The 20,330-nt window shown below is 46.8% G+C and overlaps 4 protein-coding genes across 7 annotated transcripts in view; 3 read left to right on the plus strand and 1 right to left on the minus strand.

The window, feature by feature from the left end:
- The window catches only part of LOC126570014 (EGF domain-specific O-linked N-acetylglucosamine transferase), a 2,611-nt gene extending 1,961 nt beyond the window's left edge, over positions 1–650 (minus strand). The window contains exon 1 of the mRNA XM_050227458.1: positions 1–650. This exon is cut by the window's left edge and continues 38 nt beyond it. Coding sequence (XP_050083415.1) covers positions 1–299 — 299 coding nt within the window. The 5' untranslated portion in view covers positions 300–650.
- Positions 651–976: 326 nt separating this feature from the next.
- On the plus strand, positions 977–7,117 carry LOC126581568 (probable phosphorylase b kinase regulatory subunit beta). 4 transcript variants are annotated; one of them, XM_050245310.1, is made up of 10 exons: positions 977–1,150; positions 1,224–1,342; positions 1,421–2,458; positions 2,526–2,737; positions 3,116–3,130; positions 3,625–3,642; positions 4,233–4,322; positions 4,936–5,040; positions 5,111–6,303; positions 6,367–7,117. In XM_050245310.1, exons 1-10 carry the CDS (start codon positions 1,134–1,136, stop codon positions 6,881–6,883), a joined length of 3,324 nt encoding a protein of 1,107 aa, XP_050101267.1. In that variant the 5' UTR covers positions 977–1,133; the 3' UTR covers positions 6,884–7,117. The 4 variants fall into 4 exon arrangements, with proteins under 4 accessions (XP_050101267.1, XP_050101268.1, XP_050101269.1 ...); XM_050245311.1 differs by lacking the exon at positions 4,233–4,322; XM_050245312.1 differs by lacking the exons at positions 3,625–3,642; positions 4,233–4,322.
- A 92-nt stretch (positions 7,118–7,209) lies between these two features.
- Positions 7,210–8,509, plus strand: LOC126581570 (uncharacterized). Its single transcript, XM_050245315.1, has 3 exons — positions 7,210–7,752; positions 7,814–8,290; positions 8,361–8,509. Exons 1-3 carry the CDS (start codon positions 7,351–7,353, stop codon positions 8,430–8,432), a joined length of 951 nt encoding a protein of 316 aa, XP_050101272.1. The 5' UTR covers positions 7,210–7,350; the 3' UTR covers positions 8,433–8,509.
- Positions 8,510–9,383: 874 nt separating this feature from the next.
- LOC126573052 (piezo-type mechanosensitive ion channel component) overlaps positions 9,384–20,330 on the plus strand; it is a 30,617-nt gene continuing 19,670 nt past the window's right edge. The window contains exons 1-3 of the mRNA XM_050232843.1: positions 9,384–9,569; positions 12,092–12,494; positions 17,471–17,610. Coding sequence (XP_050088800.1) covers positions 17,547–17,610 — 64 coding nt within the window. The 5' untranslated portion in view covers positions 9,384–9,569; positions 12,092–12,494; positions 17,471–17,546. The remainder of the gene's footprint in view (positions 9,570–12,091; positions 12,495–17,470; positions 17,611–20,330) is intronic.

A 20,330-nucleotide genomic window follows, 5' to 3' on the forward strand; every position in this document is an offset into this window, starting at 1 on the left:
TGTTTGCTTTTCACGTAACCAATGTGGCTCCCGGGGCAGGTATGGTTAACGTACCGTTCCTTCTCCGTGCACCCATCTTCGTACCCCCAGCAAGCGTTCTTATGCCGTTGGTAACTTTCGCTGGCGATCACTGATCGATATGGGCACTGTTCGTCTTCTGCGCACTGTTTTTCGAGGGCAGGAAAACGCCGGAAGTACATGGGAAGATGCGCTTTCGGCAGATCAACGTACGATCCGCAAACACCCTGCTGTGGCACCCACAACAGCACGATCGTTACAGCCAAAAATGCACCCGACATGATCTGCCTACAACAGAAAACTAACTCGATCGCGGTAAGAAACACGACCTCGCGATCGAAACACCTCCTCCGCACTTGAAAGGCTGCTCCACGGTGGATGACGCGGCTCGGATGAGCTAAGCCGGCACAGCCGCTTCTCGTAATTACACACGCCGTGACCGCGAGAAGCGGCTTCCCACGAGATTTATCTACGCCACCCCACCACCTAGCGTCATCACCACCCAAACCGGTTTTGAACGATCACGATCGCCGGCAGGATCGCCGATAGAGACCTTGAATGCACTGGGAGCGCAATATCCACAAAAGTAATCATTTCACTAATCTTCACGGTATTAAAAATCGAATGAACGAACGGAAAATCTTTATTAAACCAAACGGAATCACTCCACGAACGAACGGAGGGGCGATCTTATCTTTTTCTCGGCGATGTAAACAAACCAATCTACAGTGATGGTCGATAAAATATGAGCGTTGGAGTTTCACTGTAAGATGTCCTGGAATTAAGATAAGGATTGCCTTTTTATTTACCAAAAGGGACGAATGATAATTATCTCCGAACTAAAAAAATCGATTCGGGGGAGCAAATGCAGGAGGAAAATCTGCAAATCGATTTGCACCAATGTCCTGCACCCTTTAGCAAAACAATAACAAAAACGCCTTTGAAACGTCACTTTCGTCATTGAGGCCGCCCGTTCGATCGTTCGTTTTGCGTTTTTCAACTCTTTCGCGGTCCTTAAATTTGGCCAGCAGAAGTAAAATTCGTCTGGAAATACTTCTGCTGGAGCAACACGCAACTGGCCATCCATCGACACAACGAGAACTACGAGGACCAGGATGGATCGCAACTCGACGTAAGCTCGGACCCCGGTCCGCTGTTCTGAACGTGGTCTGACGAAAGAATGTGTTTTTTTTTTTGGTTTTTAGGAATTCGGTAACACCCGTGGCCCGGCAGCCCAGTTTGGATGATATGAATTTGGACCAGTTCCTGAAGATCTCCAACTACGAGGACACGGTCAAACAGCTAGACATTTATTACGGAATCGGTGCGTTTTGGCGAAAGGAAAAGTCATGTGTAGCGGATCTGCACTAATTGATTCGTCCTTGACGGTGCGATTTTTCAGTGAAACGACAGTTGCTTCAGTTCCAAAGTCCAATCACGGGGCTGTTCCCGGTGCTTAGCACCGATCGGGAGGTGGGCAGCATCCGTGATAGCGTGTACTGTGCGGCAGCCATCTGGAGCCTCTATCAGGCATATCGCCGGATCGATGATGATCGAGGAAAGAGCTACGAGCTGGGCCAATCGGCCGTCAAATGTATGCGCGGCATTCTCGAGTGTTGGATCAAACAGGCGCACCGGGTGGAGAAGTTCAAATCGCGCCAGTGTGCCGTTAATGCGCTGCACTGCAAGTTCCATCTCGACACCGGAGAGGAGATCTATTCTGACGAGAACTTTAACCATCTGCAGATCGATGTCGTCTCGATATATTTGATTTTTCTGGTGCAAATGATCACCTCCGGTTTGCAGATCATCTACACGCAGGATGAGGTGGCGTTCGTGCAGAATCTGGTGTATTACGTCGAGCGTGCTTATCGTACACCCGATTTCGGAATGTGGGAGCGTGGCTCCAAGTACAACGATGGAACACCCGAAATTCATGCCTCCTCGATCGGAATGGCCAAATCAGCACTGGAGGCCATCAATGGATGCAATCTGTTTGGTGAGAAGGGTGCCTCCTGGAGCGTGGTTTACGTCGATATCGATGCGCACAACCGCAACCGGAGCATCTTCGAAACGATGTTACCACGCGAGTCCAGCTCAAAGGGTGTCGATGCTTCGCTTCTGCCAACGCTCTCGTTTCCGGCGTTTGCCTCGCACGAGGAACGGTTGGTGGAAAAGAGCAAGCTGAACGTCGTCAAGCGATTGAAGGGTAAGAAGGGTTTTAAACGATTCAGTCGCGATGGTTATCTGTCGCGCCTGGAGGACAAAACACGCCGCTACTATCACAAGGGAGAAATCAAGGATTTTGAGGGGTACGAGTGCGAGTGGCCAATGTTCTACACCTACATGATCATCGATGGTGTGTTCAGGAACAATCTAGAGCAGATCGAAGAGTACCAGATGGAGCTACGCAAGTGTATGCATTCGGATACTAATGGAGGTAAGTACCGCTCGCTGGTATCATGTTGACCGTGGGCCGTAGTTACTGATCGATTCTATCGTTACAGATCCCGTTGTTTCGATGTGCTACGCACCGGATGGTGATGGAATGTATACCCGATCTTCCTCACAGTCGCTGTTCCTCTGGGGTCAATCGGTGTTTATCATCGCACAGCTGCTAACGGCCGGGTTGCTGCACATTAACGAGCTTGATCCCATTCGCCGGTATCTACCTTCATACAATCGTCCCAGGAAAGGTGGACGGTACTCAGCTTTTCAGGTGAGCCGGCTGCTGGCCATGTGCCAGCATATGTACATTCCCATACAAGCAGATACAGATGCTGATGTGTGACGTGTGTATGGTGTGTCTGTGTCCGCCGAGTATCACTTGGTGGATTTGCGGGAGGTATACTGGCTCATACTAATTGGCTTTATAATTTGCGAATGGCGCAAAAGCGAAATCATTTGGGCGCGCCGGCGATGGGTGTGTGCGGCGCTAAGCGATCGCTAGGGGATCTAATCTTCTAACAAATCGCCCGATGCCGGGAAATGATCACTTTACATCTGTTCACTCTACCCTCGGTCCTCTCTGCCCCTTTCTCATTCTTACGATGTTTCCTTTTCTCTTTTGGACAATCCGCATACGACCTTTCGACAGGCAAAACCGGGAATTGTAAGTAATCGTGTCTACCGTACGAGTTGTTTTCCTATGGTTCGTTTGCTAGAAGCGAACTGTTCGTTTACCGTTTTTTTCTTCTGGCTTTAGGTCACTTTCTTATGTTACATACCCGTCGTGCTCAACCCTCACTGTCCATTAACCTCTGTTCCGTAGGATGTAGTGTTTCGCTTGTACTAGTGATTGATAGAGCGCGATTCGGCTTTGAATATTTTTCTTTTATCCCTATCGCGTACTCATTGATTTTTCACAATCGTTCTCTACTAACTTCAAGTTGGCGCTGGAGGAGATCACATTCGATTGGATCGATCACAAGCAAGCGATCAAAGTGTGTCTAATCCAAGTTACCTTTTCTTTTTTTGCCACACATTCCGCTTTATTTTGCAATCTTTGACTTCGTTTCGGGAGGATATGATAAGGATTTTAATTACTATCACGTTCTCTTACTCTTCTCATTACCTCTTATTGCTTTCCACTCGCACACGCGACAGCGTACCAAAATCGGAAGTGTAAGTATCACCGAGTAGTAGATTGGCGAGTGGTTGCCTCTCTCTCTCTCTGTCTCTCTCTCTCTCTCTCTCTCTTGATGCACCGAAAGGCGGCTAACATGGTCGATTGCATTTTGCTTGGCCTGTATGGCGCGCTGGTGAGCGTTTCTACGAAGTAGGCAAAGGATCGTAACGCATCCGCTAAGGACTCGAATGCGAGACAGACCGTTGGCGCCGCTGTCGTTGAATCACCGTTGCAACTGTTTTGTTTCTTTGTTTGTTCGATCTTGATTCTTCCTTTTGGACGCTGCTCTTGACACGGACTATCCAAACGAAAAAAAAACTCATCAACCCACCTCACACCATCACCAACCAATTGGATCTTTTTGACTGGATTCGCATGTGCCGATGGGGCAACCATCGATCTGATCGCTCGGCTCGCACTAATCATCGCTATCGGCGTGACTCATTACTTCATCATGCGCGCACCACCTGTGTCACCTCTTGGTCATCGATCTACCAATGGTTCTGCCCTCTCTCTCTACTCTTATGATGCCAACGGTTCGGTTGGGTTCTCTGTCTTCGCTTCGTCTACCGACTTCCGCTTTCAGGCTCTAGCGATGCATCGTCCAATCACACCGCCACCGATCGACGATGCGAATCACGAGAAAATGTCGGAATCCTCCAACGAACCGTTGCGTGTAAATATCAAAATTTAAAATGGAATATTTATCGCTACACATACCGATCCCCTTTTTATTGCTGCTGCTGTTGCTGCTTATACCGTGGAGAAATGCGTCAGTGTTTGCTCCGTTTCTCAGTGTTTCAGTTCATCAGAGGCTTATGTTCCGTAAACGTGTTTCCTGGCAAATATTTCTGTTCTGGCAGATCGTGTGTTTTGTGTTTTACTGTCGTTTTACTAAATTAAAGGTTTACTTGGAATCGAATGACGTTAAACAAAACTAACACATTGCCTGTGTTCTTTTCGTTGTAACGTTTGTTATTGTGTGGATTGATGATCTTGTTACAAAAGTCCTTAAAAAGGACAATCAGTTTAACCATCATGACCAATTAACCATCACTGAATGATCACTCTTCATCACTGAATGTCGCAAATGATCCTTACAAAAATGCTTCTCTGTTCCAGTTTGTACAGCATTAGGCTAGAATCAAATAATACCAGTGATTATGGAATGCGCTACACTAAACCCGTTATCAACAACATGTACAGGTTTCTTTTGATATGATTCTAATAGTTGTTTTATCATTCCACCCTTATCATGTAACACGTAAATGACGAATTGCGCCCAACAGGGTACGGCCACGGATTTGGTGGTACAAATTGTGCTAATCGCTGAATCCATGCGACTGCAAGCGATGATGGCGACGTACGGCATTCAAACGCAGACTCCTCATGAGGTAAGTATCGATCGCAGCATAGTGCAGCATCTGTTCGTACACTAATTGCCCTCTTTTTTTTTTGCTTCAGGTTGAACCAGTGCAGATCTGGTCCTCGACGCAGCTTATCAACGTGTACCAGCAGCTTGGAGTAAACGATAAAATCGGACTCACTGGTCGTCCACCGCGTCCGGTTGGGTCGCTCGGTACGAGCAAAGTGTACCGTATCTGTGGCATGACCGTCCTATGTTACCCGCTAATCTTCGAAGTGTCCGATTTCTACCTCTACCGCGACATGGCGCTGCTAATCGATGACATCAAGACGGAGCTTCAGTTTGTCGGTAAATATTGGCGCCTGTCGGGGCGACCAACGGTGTGCTTGCTGATTCGCGAGGAGCATATGCGCGATCCACAGTTTAAGGAAATGATCGATCTGCTGGCCATGTTGAAGAAAGGTTACTGTGACGATATGAAGGTCCGCATCGGACGTCTGCAGAACCTCATCTCGAGTTCCTGCATTGAGCATCTGGACTTTATGTCCACTTCCGATCTTCCCGACGTTGGCGATACGGCGTTTGCACAGATCCACCACGATTACATTGGCTACCAGAGCCTTACGGATGTGCCACGTGCTCAATCATACCGTGAGAAGAAAATTACGGCCAGCGAGTACACGACACGCTCTACGCCCGATATCCTCGAAGCACTGCGCAACACGGAATCCATTTTCTTGCAATGCCAACTGCTGGGCATTATTTTGCATCGCGAAGGATCTCACTACGAGCTGGCCGGTGAGTCGGTGCACACGAAGCTAACAGATCTGTACTACCGAGCCGGCTCGTTGCGTTACTGGCGTGCCGTGCGGTATTGTAGCTCCTTATTGCGCCACATCGTAGACTCTATATCGCCGTTCATTACGACGCTACTCGTGAATGGGAAGCAGATTACGGTCGGTGTTATTGGACAGCGAGAGACGATTTTCGACAAACCAATGACACCGTCCGAGATACAGAATGTGATGTACTCGACCGTGCAGCCGTACGATGTGATCCATGCCGTATTGCAACAGGAAGTGGTGCTGTACTGTGGCCGATTGATCGCTACCAATCCGGACATCTTTAAGGGCATTTTAAAGATACGCGTTGGCTGGGTGCTGGAGGCTATGCGGCTATACCTCACAATGAAAGGCGACGAGGGAGCGGACATTGAGAATCTTTCCCCGTTCCAGATCCGACAGCTGCTACAACGCGTGCTCACCGTTAGCCAGTGGGCCAACGAAGATCAGTAAGTACAAAAGAAACCCTTTTTCCACGGATACTTTGATTAGCATGGTTTCTCTTGCTTCAGTTTCAGCACGTTGCAGCGTCGACAGCTCGAAGGTTGCCTGTGCCGTGTGCCGAACTCATTCTACAACCTCGTTTGGGACGTGCTGGAACGAACACCGCACGGAATAACGGTCCAGGGACACAACCTGCCTGCCATGCCAACGCTTACGAACAAGAGCCGCAGTGAGCTTTCGTTCTCGTTGCTTGTCGAAGAGATGCTACACAAGATCGAACAGCCTGAACGTCGCCAGATAGCAGTTGAGCTCTTGTGCATCGTGGCCACAATCTTAAGTCGTAATCCGGAGCTCCGCTTCCAGCAAGTGCTCGATCTCGATCAGCTGCTTGAGGATTCGTTCACAATGTATTGCAAGGATCACAATCTGGCCTCGACCAAAGAAATTACACCCCTATTCTCGCTCTCGTACTCGCAGACCACGGGCTACCTGGCCCGGGCTGCCGTAAACAGTGTGCTACAACGGTGTGCTCTGTCGACGGATGACTTTGCTGATGATGTCGAAGACCACTGTCGGTTGCAGTAATCGTGGCACCGGCCTAGATAGCACTGTCGTTGCTAGAAGCGTTTCATTTTTTTTTGTCTGTTTAACCGTTATTCGACAGAAGATGGACACGCGTGGCAGCATAGTTGATCCTAGAACGTCAATCTATGAAACGCACGCACGTTGCAAAGAGATGTTTGTTTCTTGTAATCTCTCGTTGTTGCATGACTTAGTAAAGGAGCAATAAATTTTACGTAAACATGACAAAGAAAGGTCCATTTATTGTAGCTCGGTCCCGTGTCTAGTCGAACATCACATCATTCGTTATCAACTTTCACTCTTGCTGTGCTGTTTAATAAACTTTTAGAAAATTTATATAAAAAACGGTTTTTACTAAAGAAAATTTGAATCCGGATGACAGTTTGGTTGTCAGAATCGCCAAAAAAACAAAACAAACAAATCGTGACCGCAACGGAAACTACAAGAGATCGTCGTAAAACGGATTCGGGATGGCGGAGTTAAATTTAATCACCGAATTTATCGCACAAATCACTCCTACCAACCGGCAAATCCAGCGGACCGGAGGCATCACACAAGAAAGGTTTGCCGAAATCTGTTCGCTCCCAGGAGCGCCGCAAGCCTTGCAACGGTCGATTGCGGAATCCGTTTCTGCGCTTCAAAGTGGGATGAGCGAGGAAATAAACAGCACAGCCTTTGAGGACATTTTTAATGCCGTGATTGGACAGCTGGAATCCTTCACCAGCTTGGAACAGTATGTTTGGCTCGTAAGAATGGTCGTGGCAGCAGAACTGGTTCGTGGACTACCGCGACAGTCCGCAAACATTCGACGGAAACTACGGTGGAAAGTGGAATCAATTCCGCTGGACAAATTCAGCCACTCTCCTGCTTGTGTAAGTTAATAAGCAGCTCGGTGGACCACCGTAATCCTTCTAACCTTTCTCTACACTTTAGATCCATGTCGTGACGAAAGCCTTGGTGGAAGGTGTGCCCCTGGAAGGGCTCAATTTGGAGCACGCCATCGATCAGCTATCGGTATCGCTTTCCCAGTTGCAGCGCTACGTTGCAGTGGCCCTCTTGTTCGTCGGATTAGATGCGATACTGAAGCCACAGCAAAAAACTGCCGAACCATATCAAATGCATACTGTTGATACCTTCCTCGGTTATCTTGAGCTGCTTAATCTCCGCACCCTCAGCATTCAATTGAACGACCTTCAGGCATTATACAATCTGTTAAGGTTGCTAGGCCTGTATCAAAACATGGTTATCATGCGACGATATGATAAGGATGAGCTGGAACGTGAACATAAGCAGTATGCGGATTATTTTCGCGTTCGTCCCGAGCAGAGGAATACATTTTGGGAATGGTTGAAAAAATCAAGCTCCCTGGTGACCTGTATGAGCACCAACGATCCTGTAGACAAGTTGATAGTAAGTAGCATAGCGTAACTCATTTGGCCATTCATACTAATTGAGAGTGCGTTTTCTTCTATCCTTGCAGTTGGCTGATCTCTTTGAAATCGATATGCTGCCTCTTTTCGATGATATTCTAGAGGAGGAAGGTGTCAATTAGAATCATTGCGTTTATAAAATTGTCTTATTTCGCACATTTGCTCATGTAAATATATTGAACATTATCATGCGATTTCATTTTGCGGTGTACAGATAACAATAATGGGCCCGGATTACCAATCACTTCTACCGGAATGCGCGTCAAGCATTATCATATGAGGGGGAATTCCAAGTATTGATTGATATGAATCTAACCGGCGTTATGGGCCGGCACGTGCTTGTTCGGCCACCGTTCGGTTTCCGAAGTGCAGCGAAGCGATCCTAATTCGTAAATGGCCCCATTAGTGGCCCCAAACAACCGAATTAACTGCTTCGAATTATCGTCAGTGTGTTTTGAGATGGTCGATCGAAACCTAATCATTATTTTCAATAAACAATTCGCCAAATTAATAACACAGTGTTGATTTTGTAGACGCCGAATTAAATCCAAACCCCTCATTATATTTAATTGAAATGCTGCTATATTCTAAATAAAAAAAAATCAACAATATTAGTCAGTGTTTAGATCATTAATCTTTTCTCACTTATTTACTAATTTGTCTGATTATGCCTTATCTTCAACAAATAATCCTTCTCTGATGCTGCTAACTATGCTGTATGGGGTGTTGGCGCCTCCACGAAGTCCCAAGCACACTGGGAGGCGCGATCTGTGAGCTGATCGCTGAAAACTAGTATTCTTTAATCCCCAGCTCATCGATATAGAATGTAATAAAAAGTTAATAAAATTGCTTCCACCATTTTAAGTAAACACAGCATCGACAGCAACATAATCAAAACCCACGTGGCTGGTTATCGTAGTAAACCAGCCATGTGCTCATGCTATAGGAAGAAAGCAAGTTTTTTCAGATTTCGCTGCGGAACGTTTCCAGTGTGCCGCGGCCGGGGTCGGGCTCTTGTAGTAGTAGGCGCCACACGACCACTACGTGTCGTCAGTTTTCCGTCGTCAGTCTTCGAGCGCGGTCGTCCGCGTTTCGAGTTACGGTGATCCAGGTGGAGGTATCTCTTCGATGGAATTGTTGTGCTTGGTTCAGAGATCGAGTGTCTTATCCGCGCCCCTGCTAAGCTGCTGGGAGAGGTATTTGTGACCTTCGTCGTCGCGCCCGCACTCCGGTGTCGACAGAGATGTTCCGTTAAACGAGTAAGGCCTGAAGGGTGAAGATAGTGATAGTGTGAATCTTCCGTAAAAATCTTGGCACATTTTATCACTTTCCTTCTTCCGGTCCGGTCGAGTGAATTTTGCTCGCTGCCTCGTCGCTTGTGCAACGAAGCAGCCAATCGAAAGCAACCTTGAGGCCGTCCCCGATAAATCGTCTCAAGCATTCAGCGCGCACTACGCGTTTTGGGAGATAGTAGTGTACGCGGAAAGGGGGGTTGTAGTGTTGTGTTGTAGTGCTAGGGAGTTTAGAATGGATCGCAGAATCGTCTCGCTCGGCGAGCGCGTTGTTGATGAGTCAAGGCACACATGAGTGTGCCGCTGGTAGTAGTAGCTACTAGCACTAGTGTGCAGTGTTAGTGTGTCACCAAACGTAATCGAACGGAACCGTGGGCGACGACTAACACGCGGCATTTCGCGGCCTGACAGGTGAGGAAACTATTTACAAAAAGGAACACGAAATAATCCGTTTACCGTTCGGGACGAGGAATGGTGCGAGTGTTATTCATCGTTTACCACTCCCAGCCATACATAGTAGCCATGATGTTGCTGTGTGAGAACGGATGGAGAAGCGTTGCACACCTTTCCTCGGTGTTTATTTAGATGATTCAATGATTGTGTTTCCGTTGTGCCAATACCAATGCCAATTAGTGTTTTCGATGGTCCACACGCTAAACCGCATTTGATTGTATTTTCTTCGATTTTTTCTGATTTTTAAATTCATGTGATTACTGGTGATCGTCGCTCTGCTTGTTCGTAATCGTGCACAACCGTTGCACGTGGCCATCGTCATTATCACTGCAACTAAGCATGCTGGTCGAATGCTAATCAGCGGTGCCTACTGCGCTGGGTGATACAACAACGATGCACGTGCCACGCAATGGAGCGCTGGATATGTTTAACTCTGGCATGGGAAGTCGATGGCGATGTTTATCCCCTTTTTCGGCACAACCGACGGCATACGATCGTTGACCTTTGGTGGTGCGATTCTGCTGTATTTGTTCTTTAGATCGCCAAGTCGTCGCTTGCAGCAGGATGGCCTTCTAATCCCTGACCAAACTGGAACCGGTTTTAATTTTATGATGAACACTCAAGGCCATTTTCGTGTCATTATGTTATAAACATGCTTCCAAACTCTGGCTCCGAAATGTGACAAAGTTTACCTGTTAAATTTATCTTGAGAGTTTAGCAACAAGACACTACAACTGGTGCTGTTTACGTACGTTTGATTCATTTACGCAACCATTATGTTCTACCAGCTTCTTTGCAAAGTCACACAATTTAGATTAGGTAGTGACCAAGCGCAAAAGGGTCAAAAAGGGATTCTCCTAGCAACCCCTTAGTCCGTTTCTTGGAATTGGTTCCATCCAAATCCAATGTGACCGACGGTGTTCTTATCTTTAACTGACCGTTAGATTACTTCGAACCTACTAGTTCTTTTGGTTTACGCAGGATTACTCAATCCTCGGGATTAAAGAATTAGACCTAATTTTTGGGTATCCAAGCCCGTTGACCGCTGGACATCCCTAGCTCAGTGTGTAAATAGAAAAACGGCTTCGAACCCACGTAGAGTAAAGTTCAATGGGTAGATTGCACCATCGATTCCTAGAAAATCGTTGATATCGGTACAACATTGTATCTAATCTCATAATCTGTCCCGATTATAAATCCCTTGCCCGACGGCGATGCCATGTGGTCGGCCTTGTAGTTCGGGATAGATTTCCACGGTTTTTGTCTTACCGTCGTCGCGACGATGATTAGCAAGAAATCTAACCTTTTGACGCATTTTGTGTGGGAAGTGCAAAATCGGCTCGACTTTAACTATCAGCAGATAAACGATGATGATAACCAACCTGGGACAGTTGTATTCAACCTTTCAGTTAAGAAGGTCGTTCACGTGGGTCTGCAGAATGTAATGTGTTTGTCTTCCGGGCTTACAAACTCAACTTCGCGAATCGAATGATCGAATTAACGAATCATTAGTGATCCATGGTTGCGATGAGCAGCATCAACAGTCATTCATCAACCGAACACAATTAGCCGGGTCCTGGGATTGAGCCTTTGGGAAGAACTTCAAAGAATGTTTCTCGCGTTAGTTCCAGTGTTTACAGCGTCCGCTTGCGCAATTAGGTGACTAATGATAAACAATTTATTAATGGTTTTTCTGGATGTTTTCCTCTCTACTTCGCAGACTCCCGCTCGCCAGGCCTCATGGGACGCACCTTTCCAGTTGGGCGAATGTAGGAAGTGAAGGCATTTTGTGCGGCAATTGCGGTGTTACCGATTGGTTGCCACGTAGCTAGTAGCCATTGCCGATCCGAGAGTCGTCACAAACAGTGAAGTGTATGAGCAGTTTGAGCTAGGCTTCCGTACGTTTATTGTGTTGTGATACGATTGTAATTGTTCATTTTAAAACACCAACGCTGTGTGTGCTCTGAAGTGATTTTTATGTAATTTTCTCAGTTCCTTACCTCTTCCTTCGATCGTATTTTGGTGTCTTTCTCCAGTGGCTTATAGTTTCATCTAGCTAGTGCGAATGGTGTGAGAGTGAAAAATGGTGGAAAAGCCGATAGTGTCTTGCACAAGAGGGTGGTGGACGTATGGTTAAGGGAAAGCGCATCCATCATCCACACCGTTGTGCCAAAACCGCCGTATCGAATAAGCCGGCAGCAGAATCGCTTATCGCTTTCGTCCGTTTGAAAACTTGTGTGAAAGCAGTGTTCGTTTTTGTGATAAAGTTGGAAAGCAGTGATACCGTGGCCAACGGGGTTAGCCAACTACAGTAAAGCAAATATAGTGTCTCCCCCAGGGGTGTTCGTGTTTAGTGAAACAGATTAACGGATGGATTAAACCACGACGCCAGCTAGTCAACAAACCAGCAACAGCCAGCGCATTCAACGTCAGGTCAAAGTGAGTAAACTGAACAATTTCCAGCTGCAGAACGGATACATTTCATCGTGCACAAAAGCCGCGTAGTTTTCAAACGGACAACACCCATCAAACGACATCTGCCTGCCTCGTGGAGGATTGGTGGATGGATGTTTATGTAAAGTTCCATCGCAAGGGAAAGGGGCGATTGAATTTTCGGGAAATTTATGGCTACTTGGTTTTCCTTCAGCTCGCCCGGTGTGCCATGATGGGTGATCTTAGTGAGCGGATCCGAGCAACCGTCATCTTCGACAGCCGCATCGATGAATGGTGTTGGTGTTGGATGCTTTATTGCGATAAATGGAACCACGCTACATTTATGATGTAAACGATTGTTCGTTCAGCGGGCGTTTACATTGTTGGGCAATTGAGAGCGATCTTGCTGTTTTGCGAAAGACGAATTTATGCAATCGGATGTTGTATAAATATATCCATTTAATACTCAAACATTTATGGCTTAATGCATAACATGGCTGAAATGTTGGATAGTTAACAATCCTCTGAAAAGAATTTGAACTAAATGATATTACGATTAAAATTAGCAACAAGTAGGATAACACAACTGAACGCGTGATTCTAGGTGAAGACTTTGCGTGCGCCACAATTTCACCGCACAAATCACGAAATTTCCCCGAGAGAGAGCGAGCTATTTCGTTGAACCGTGTATGCGTATATGTTCATAGGTAAAATATTTGGTTTTTGTTTTGGGCCACAACCTAATCCTGATAATTGATAAATCATGTTTGACTACATGGATTGGACGGGCAGCCTTTTTGGGGAGGATATTTGCATAAATGATTGACGCGACTGTCATAATTGAGGACCGGCAATCTGGTTCACTATTTGAGTTACTTTCAAGCCATTTTAAGGTGCTCAAACGACCTCGTTATGAAACGTGTTGTAAATTGTTCGACAATATTGCTATCTAATTTGAGGTGACGTTGGAACATTCTCCTTTTACCACCAGTCGACCAGCAAATCATACAATTATTTTGCTGATGGTTATTTTAATTTAATGCATGTGACGACGGACGTGCTCATGTGTCACGCGTGCGGCATGTTGCAACATGCTGTATCGGTGTCTTGCCGGCCGACTGCTGGCCTCCCCGCCGGGAGAACGCACTGCATTATGATTCTATTTATAACGTACGAAAGCGAGAGTGACCTCATCGAACTGGGCAGTACCGAAGAACTTCACTAAAGAAGCCAAGAAGATGGCATGCATGTGCGGGCACGTGTACGTCGTATGTCGCGTTGAGAAACTAATATTTACATGTCACCGTGGTTTAATAGCTGAATCCCGGTTGCTTCTGCCTTCTCTTGTTAATCTCTATCACATCCATCATGGTCGTGGGATGTGGCCATTGCATTGCAAAAATGTCGTTTTTGTGCATTTTTCAATCGTCTAAGATCAAGATCAGACATGAACGATCGCTTCCCTTTGGTAGACATTGACCTTGTTCCGATGCTTGGTGCATGCAAGCGCTGAGTTGAGGAGATCATGCCGCCGCAGCACGCCAAGCAGTGCTGTATTCGTTGTGGAATGCTTGCGTTGGAAGGGGACCTTGCCTTCTGTGGGTTGCACACTTGCCTTGCTGCCCGACTTTGGGGTGGTGGTGATGGTGAAGGTGTGCATCCACTGGTAACCCAGTGGCCGAGTATCATGTTTCCATGATTCTCCCTTTCCCAGCCACATGTCATAACCTTGCACTCTCCTCGTCTTCGCTTCGAGCGGAACGATTGGTAGTCCGGACACCGGATGGCATTGCCAAGACGGCGACAGTCGCGCGATGTTGGTGTCTGTGCCGCCGCCCTTAATGATGCACCGATCCTACGATCCGACGACCTCACGCGCCCCAGTACGTGCGCCTGCAGTTGTAGGTATTCGATGGTTGAACTCCTTTTTTCTTCGCCCACAGCAGGGGTATCGGTTTACATCGAGGATCGTATGTGTTGGATGCACCGAGTGGTTTTGCTTTCCTGTGTCTTGACTGTGTGCTTTAATTACATGTCTTTCTTGCCGGTTACTATCTACAATAGTATTTCAATTTATCTGTTTTGCTCTTTACTGAAAGGTTCTTTGAAAGTTTTCTTTCTCTTTCTTCGTTTTATGCTCTATCGAACACAGTCTGTGACTCATAACACGTTCTCAAGAGTCCTCTCAAACAAACAAAGCAATTGTACGTTCGTTCTACAATAATGTTCCGCTTTGTTCGAATTGAAAACATTGGCTTTTAGTGAAATTGGCTTTCTGAGCACAATACATAGCCCCTTAATGCAGCAGAACGAGGTTGTTGAAGAGGCAAAATGAATCATCTGAATGTAAAATCGAGTTTACAACCCTTGCTGACCGCTGTGTCAATCGAGTGTAAGCGTGTGATTGTCTGACGGTGGCGTGTATAGAGAGAGAGATGGAAGAAAAATTGAAACCAATGACTGACCTCGGCAAACGGTTCCGCAGCACTTGCCGGTTACTCTGGGCTTATCATGAACGCACGAAACCCGCAATCGCGGATGCGCTTACTGCCCCGGGGTGCTACATATTTTATGTTCCGTGTCGTTCAGGGAGTCCAGCATTCATTCCAGCGCAATCGCTGCTGCTGCTAAATGATGCCACCACGAATGGCACTGGACGCTTAAGGGACCAGCTGATTTCATATGCTGCCTGCCAGTGCGAGGCAGTTGTCTCGATCAATACTATTGATTTGAACTGGAAACACGATTTACAGACGCTTTTTGCAGCCATTTGGTCCACTGGCATGCAGTACTGCAATGTAACAGACTTGCTACAATGTTTTCGGTTACAAATCGATCGAAAGGACGGGATTTGAAATCCCCAAAAACCGCCAGGGCAAGTATTTTTAGTGGTAAACCGAGAGCTTTCTACCGTGATTCCGTGACACGTGAATCTGCCACGGTGCGGTCGCGCGCCGGATTTGCATACATACTAGCCGATTCATATTTCCACGTAGCATCCATTCCTCATCCAATTCTTTCTCGTTTGAACGATGAACAGCGCGGCAACGCAACGCCGCGCCAAACGCCACGGATTTTGTGCGTGGTTTTTGCTTTGTTATGGGGCTACTTCGGTTTCAAGTCCGTTGGGGCCTTCCGATGATGTCATCAACTGATTAGTGGTTTTAGTCGTGGTTTTTCTCTGTAGTACAACAACTACCACTACTTGGCTACTATCTGTTCCAGTTCGTAAAAGTGTTGGTTTGGCCAGTGGCAGGTGATATTGGATTGTCTGGACGATGGGTGGAAGCTTATCCCGTAATTTCATTTAGACGATTTTCTGCTGGCCAAGGGAGTGGCACATTGCTAGCTTGTGCTAAATTACGTCATAACGTTGCCAGAAGAAACTGAATGGAATGCCGCGTTTCGTTGTATGATGCCCATTTCCACACTGGATGGACGGATGCAAACAATTTTTGTCAACATTCACCGCGTGTGTGAATGCAATTTTCATGTTGTTTTCCTTGTTCTGGATGTTGTGTAATCGAAGATGCTTCTAGAGAAGCCGGAACCATTGCGCAATTCTGAGAACACCGTAATCATGAGTAGATTGGCTCTTTTGGCTCAACCGGTTGATCATCGTTGAGCGATCGTCATGTGCCAAACGGGCGAGATTTGCCATCTCGTCAGCGTCTGCCACAGCGGAGATGATAACCGTTCCATGCTTCCGACAATGTATGATGTCATAGCTTAGCGAATGATCGATGCTAGGTATTGAAGTGTGAGTGTAGCATGGACACGATGGGCGTTTAAAGCGTGTTTTTTGCAACTCCCCACAGCTAGCGATAATATTCTGTTATTATACTATTGGAACAGATTTTTAAAAACGTTCTCTCTAGCTCGGAAGCAAATGGAAGATAATTAGCTAATGGTATGAGCTGCCAGTTTGTGGCGGTGTGAAATGTAAAAGATCTCGTTCAGTACGTACAGGCATGGGTCGCAATATCGCTGCTTTAATATCACGCAAGCACAGTAATCCAACTAGCTAGCTGGATTCCCGTATCAGTGGCCCAGCAAGTTCGTGCCTGTGACGGCATCAAGCACACACGCCTCACACGTGGCTTTGCTGTTCGGCATAGGAAAAAAGGTCATTCTTGATCTTTGGTGAAACCTGCTGCTTCCAGCCCTGCACACTGTTGCTGACACTAATTACGCTAATGATATGCATGCCGATAGTTCATCAACTATCATCGCACTCCGTTCGCTCCGTCGTAATCCATTCGCGTGCCCATCTGACGTACCAGACATGCTAGCCTCGAGATCGCACGCACTTGTAACAGCGGGAGGGCATGTTGTGCGGTTGCGTGAAGGTCCGCTTGTGGGCCGGGTGGGCTCATCCAACTGCTGCTGCTGCTGCTGCTGCTACTGCTGTTGCTAGAAGGTTACTGGCTGACTGGTTGCCGATGTTAAGTAGTTTTTGCAACCAAAATTGAAATCAAAATGAAAATACCGCAAGGATGAAATGTAATTGGAAGGTTACAAGACACTCGTTCACACCTTTCTACATCCTGGCTGTTGCACGCACTGGCTGCGATGCTTCAGTGACCGCGAGCACAATCTTTGACGATGCTGCTGACAACGATAGCGAAAGTAATGAATATTCATTAGTTAATTAAAAACGGAACTAAACGCTGGCAGCGTTCCACAACGTTGTGGACCAGTCGGTAGTGGCAGGAAAAGGTCTCTTAAAGGAGGAGGCACAACGGCAGCGCTAGCGGCCTCACCTTAATTCGCCCGTGTGTAGTAGAAGCCCTCATACCGCCGATGGAAAATGTGGACTGCCCAGAAGGAGCCGGGTTTGTCGTGATTTCACTTTCGCTAGACGTTCATTGAACTCAGCGCAATTCATCTTCCCGTTGGAAGATTGCTAGTCACTAGAACGAGGTTGTTTTCGAATGTTTTCCACTAACAGTTTCCCTTTCTTATTCTCATGCCATTCGCAGGACACCTGAATGACTCCGCCAAATATATGAACCCCCATTATCCCCGGCCGGAACGCGTATCTTCCAGAGCGTCACGATGGCGAACTTCTTCCTGTGCCTTATAATCCAGCGATTAGTTTTACCGCTCATCTTGGCAACATGTAAGTATCGCTTCGCGGCTAAACCTTTTATCTTATCTGGAAAGATTGCGACTTTGCGACTACCTGACGTACTGACGATCTTAGGTATCGCAAATTCCTTTTTAAACTAACCAAAATTCAATGTAAAATCGTGGACAAAGCACTGAAATCGTGGAGCCAAAATTACAAACAAAAACCAACAGTGAAACGCGGGGCGCATCAGCGGAAATGTAAACGGAAAAGGTCAGGATATCCGGATGGGCGAGCATGGACGATGGGGAAAACCCGTTACGGCCAGTGCGCTTCCACCCCTGAAGGCACGGCGGTGGTTTCGTGAAAATGATTAAAATGTCAGATAGAGGAGGCATAAAAAGGGACAACAGGACCGCTGGCCGGAAATGGGTGGAACGAAGGAAGCACGCCTTTCTCTGCCGTTTACCAGGTCATTGGCTTGGGAGCCTTGGAAGGGAAATTGATTGTTTCTTTCTCCGTGTGGCTTTCATATTCGCTGAGGATAGTGTTTTGGAGGGAAAGCGTGATGGGTAGGATTCTCATTTTAGAATCCTTTTCAGCATAAATGATGGTAATACGATTGCAAAATTCTCGTTTCGTTAATAGTACCTTAAAGATCCTTCTAACAATGTTCATTCATCGGTCGATCGGTTGGCTGGGTAAGGGTCACCAACCGAGGGAATTCCCGCCAAAAGACGACACGTGGTACAAAGAAGGGATGGTGGTTTTATGGCGTGATAAAGGCGCCCATAATTGTAGCAGCATTAGAGACGACTTCCTCAGGATACTAGCGGCTATAGGAAGGCAGGAAAGATGGCCGGAAGGAAGGAAGGAACGAGCAAGAATGGCGGCAAAAGCAGCAGCAGCAGCAGCACCGTTTGACTTCGGAATCAAACGGAATCGATTAGCAGGGCTGCGGCTGTTGTTCTTCCTTTTTGCTTTTCCTATTTTTATAATCCACCAGGTGTTAGGATGCTTTCACCTCGCGATACTAGGCCCTTATTTACTCAGTTCGCTGCGTCGGAGAATATATATTTACTTTCCCGTCGGTTCCGTACACCGTTTTCTTTGTGAAGCGGATAGTGGATTTGCTGGATCTGGGCAAGGACAATATTTCCCTAGTTGGCGATAGTCTAGGTTAAAGCTGAATGACACGCCAGTTCGCCAACCGATGGGGACGGTCGGCGTTAGACAAACAAATCCCCTCCAAACGGTTGTCCGGATTTGTGGTCGAAGGTGATTCGGTTACCCAGGTCAGGAGAAGGAGAAGCTGAGCGGAATTAGTTGCCTGAAGTTGATGTGGCCGTTAAAGACCGCCGCTGCTTCGATTGAATCTAGCAGACTCTATTCTAGACTGAAACAGCTCACCTTGGCGTTGGTGTGTGTGGTTGTCCTACTTTCGGAGCTGTGGTTGGGTCAAGTTTACAGCAAAAAAAAAAAAAGAAACCCGAAATGAGTCGGAAACGCACGCCCATTATTCGCGCCTCATGTCCTAATTGATTACTAGCGGGCAACCTGGAACGGAAACAAAGCAGGTCAGCAGCGTAGGGATCGTTCCGGCAAGAGGGAATTCAGGACATGGACACTACTACCGTGCGCTTTGATGCGTCTTGTAATGACCTCGCATCAATCCCACAGGAAACTAGACAATCGTGACAATCATGACAGTGAACACAAATCATACGCCCAACCGTGGGGCACGCCACTCAAACACACAACAGTAATGTTACTGGACAAGCCGTTAACATGTGCTCGGTTCGCTATGTGACCTTTTACGAGTTGCAGTAGCTAGGCAGTAGAGGAGTGTCACCGTCGCTCGGACAGGGTTTGCATGAGCGGAACGAATGTGTCCCCAGAGTATCACTTGTATGCTAATTTTATTATGGACACCCGCACCACAGCTCGGCCAGCAGGAACGGTCATTGGCAACATTTTTCCACCGCTCGATTCCCCGGGTGATGTCCTCGCATGATACAAAGTTTCTCGGGAATTGTTGTTCGTCCGATTTCTGGCGGATTTCTCGTTGTTTTCTCTGAGTAGTGAATGCCGTTGGTAACTGTTTTACTCGCTGCATCAGCCACTGCTTCCGGGTATTTCCGGGCCAGGCCCTGTTCGGTGATGCGGATGTGCGGATCGTTGTATCCTGGGCAAGGTGTGTCCGTTTTGGCACCAGCAGCAGCAGGACATGCTGTTAGTATTTCGCTCTATTAGAGCGTTGACGCTTTGTTTCCATTTTGATGTGTTTCTTTTTGACTCAGTGTTGAGGGTTAATGTACCGGAACATACGATATATTCCACGGTTGAACAGTCTATCGTATAAAGTTTTATTTTAAATGGAAGCAAAAGAAGGTAAAAATGAAATGAAAATTGGCCAACCAACAGCCAACAGGATCGGACCGAATAAATCAATAAAACTTTATACAGATTAGCGAAGTGGGATGCAAAGTATTGGAATGTGAAAATCGCATGCCATTCTTTGTTTTATTCTTATCGTAGTCGCTCACGATAAGGCTCTAGCCCTGATGTCTGCTGGCTGAATTAGCTTTATCTGTTGATTGGATCTTATCCGTGCCGTTCGTCGTTATCGCATTAACTCATTGGCGATGCAACGCGTGTCTGATAACGCTACGATAACCACCTCGAACATTTCGTTCGCATATCAGTAAATAATTCCACCATACATGCTGTTATCACAGCAGATTAATTTGCTTGAGTTGATGGGCCGATTA

The sequence above is a fragment of the Anopheles aquasalis genome, chromosome 2, assembly GCF_943734665.1.
Source record: "Anopheles aquasalis chromosome 2, idAnoAquaMG_Q_19, whole genome shotgun sequence".
Taxonomy (NCBI): Eukaryota; Metazoa; Arthropoda; class Insecta; order Diptera; family Culicidae; genus Anopheles; species Anopheles aquasalis.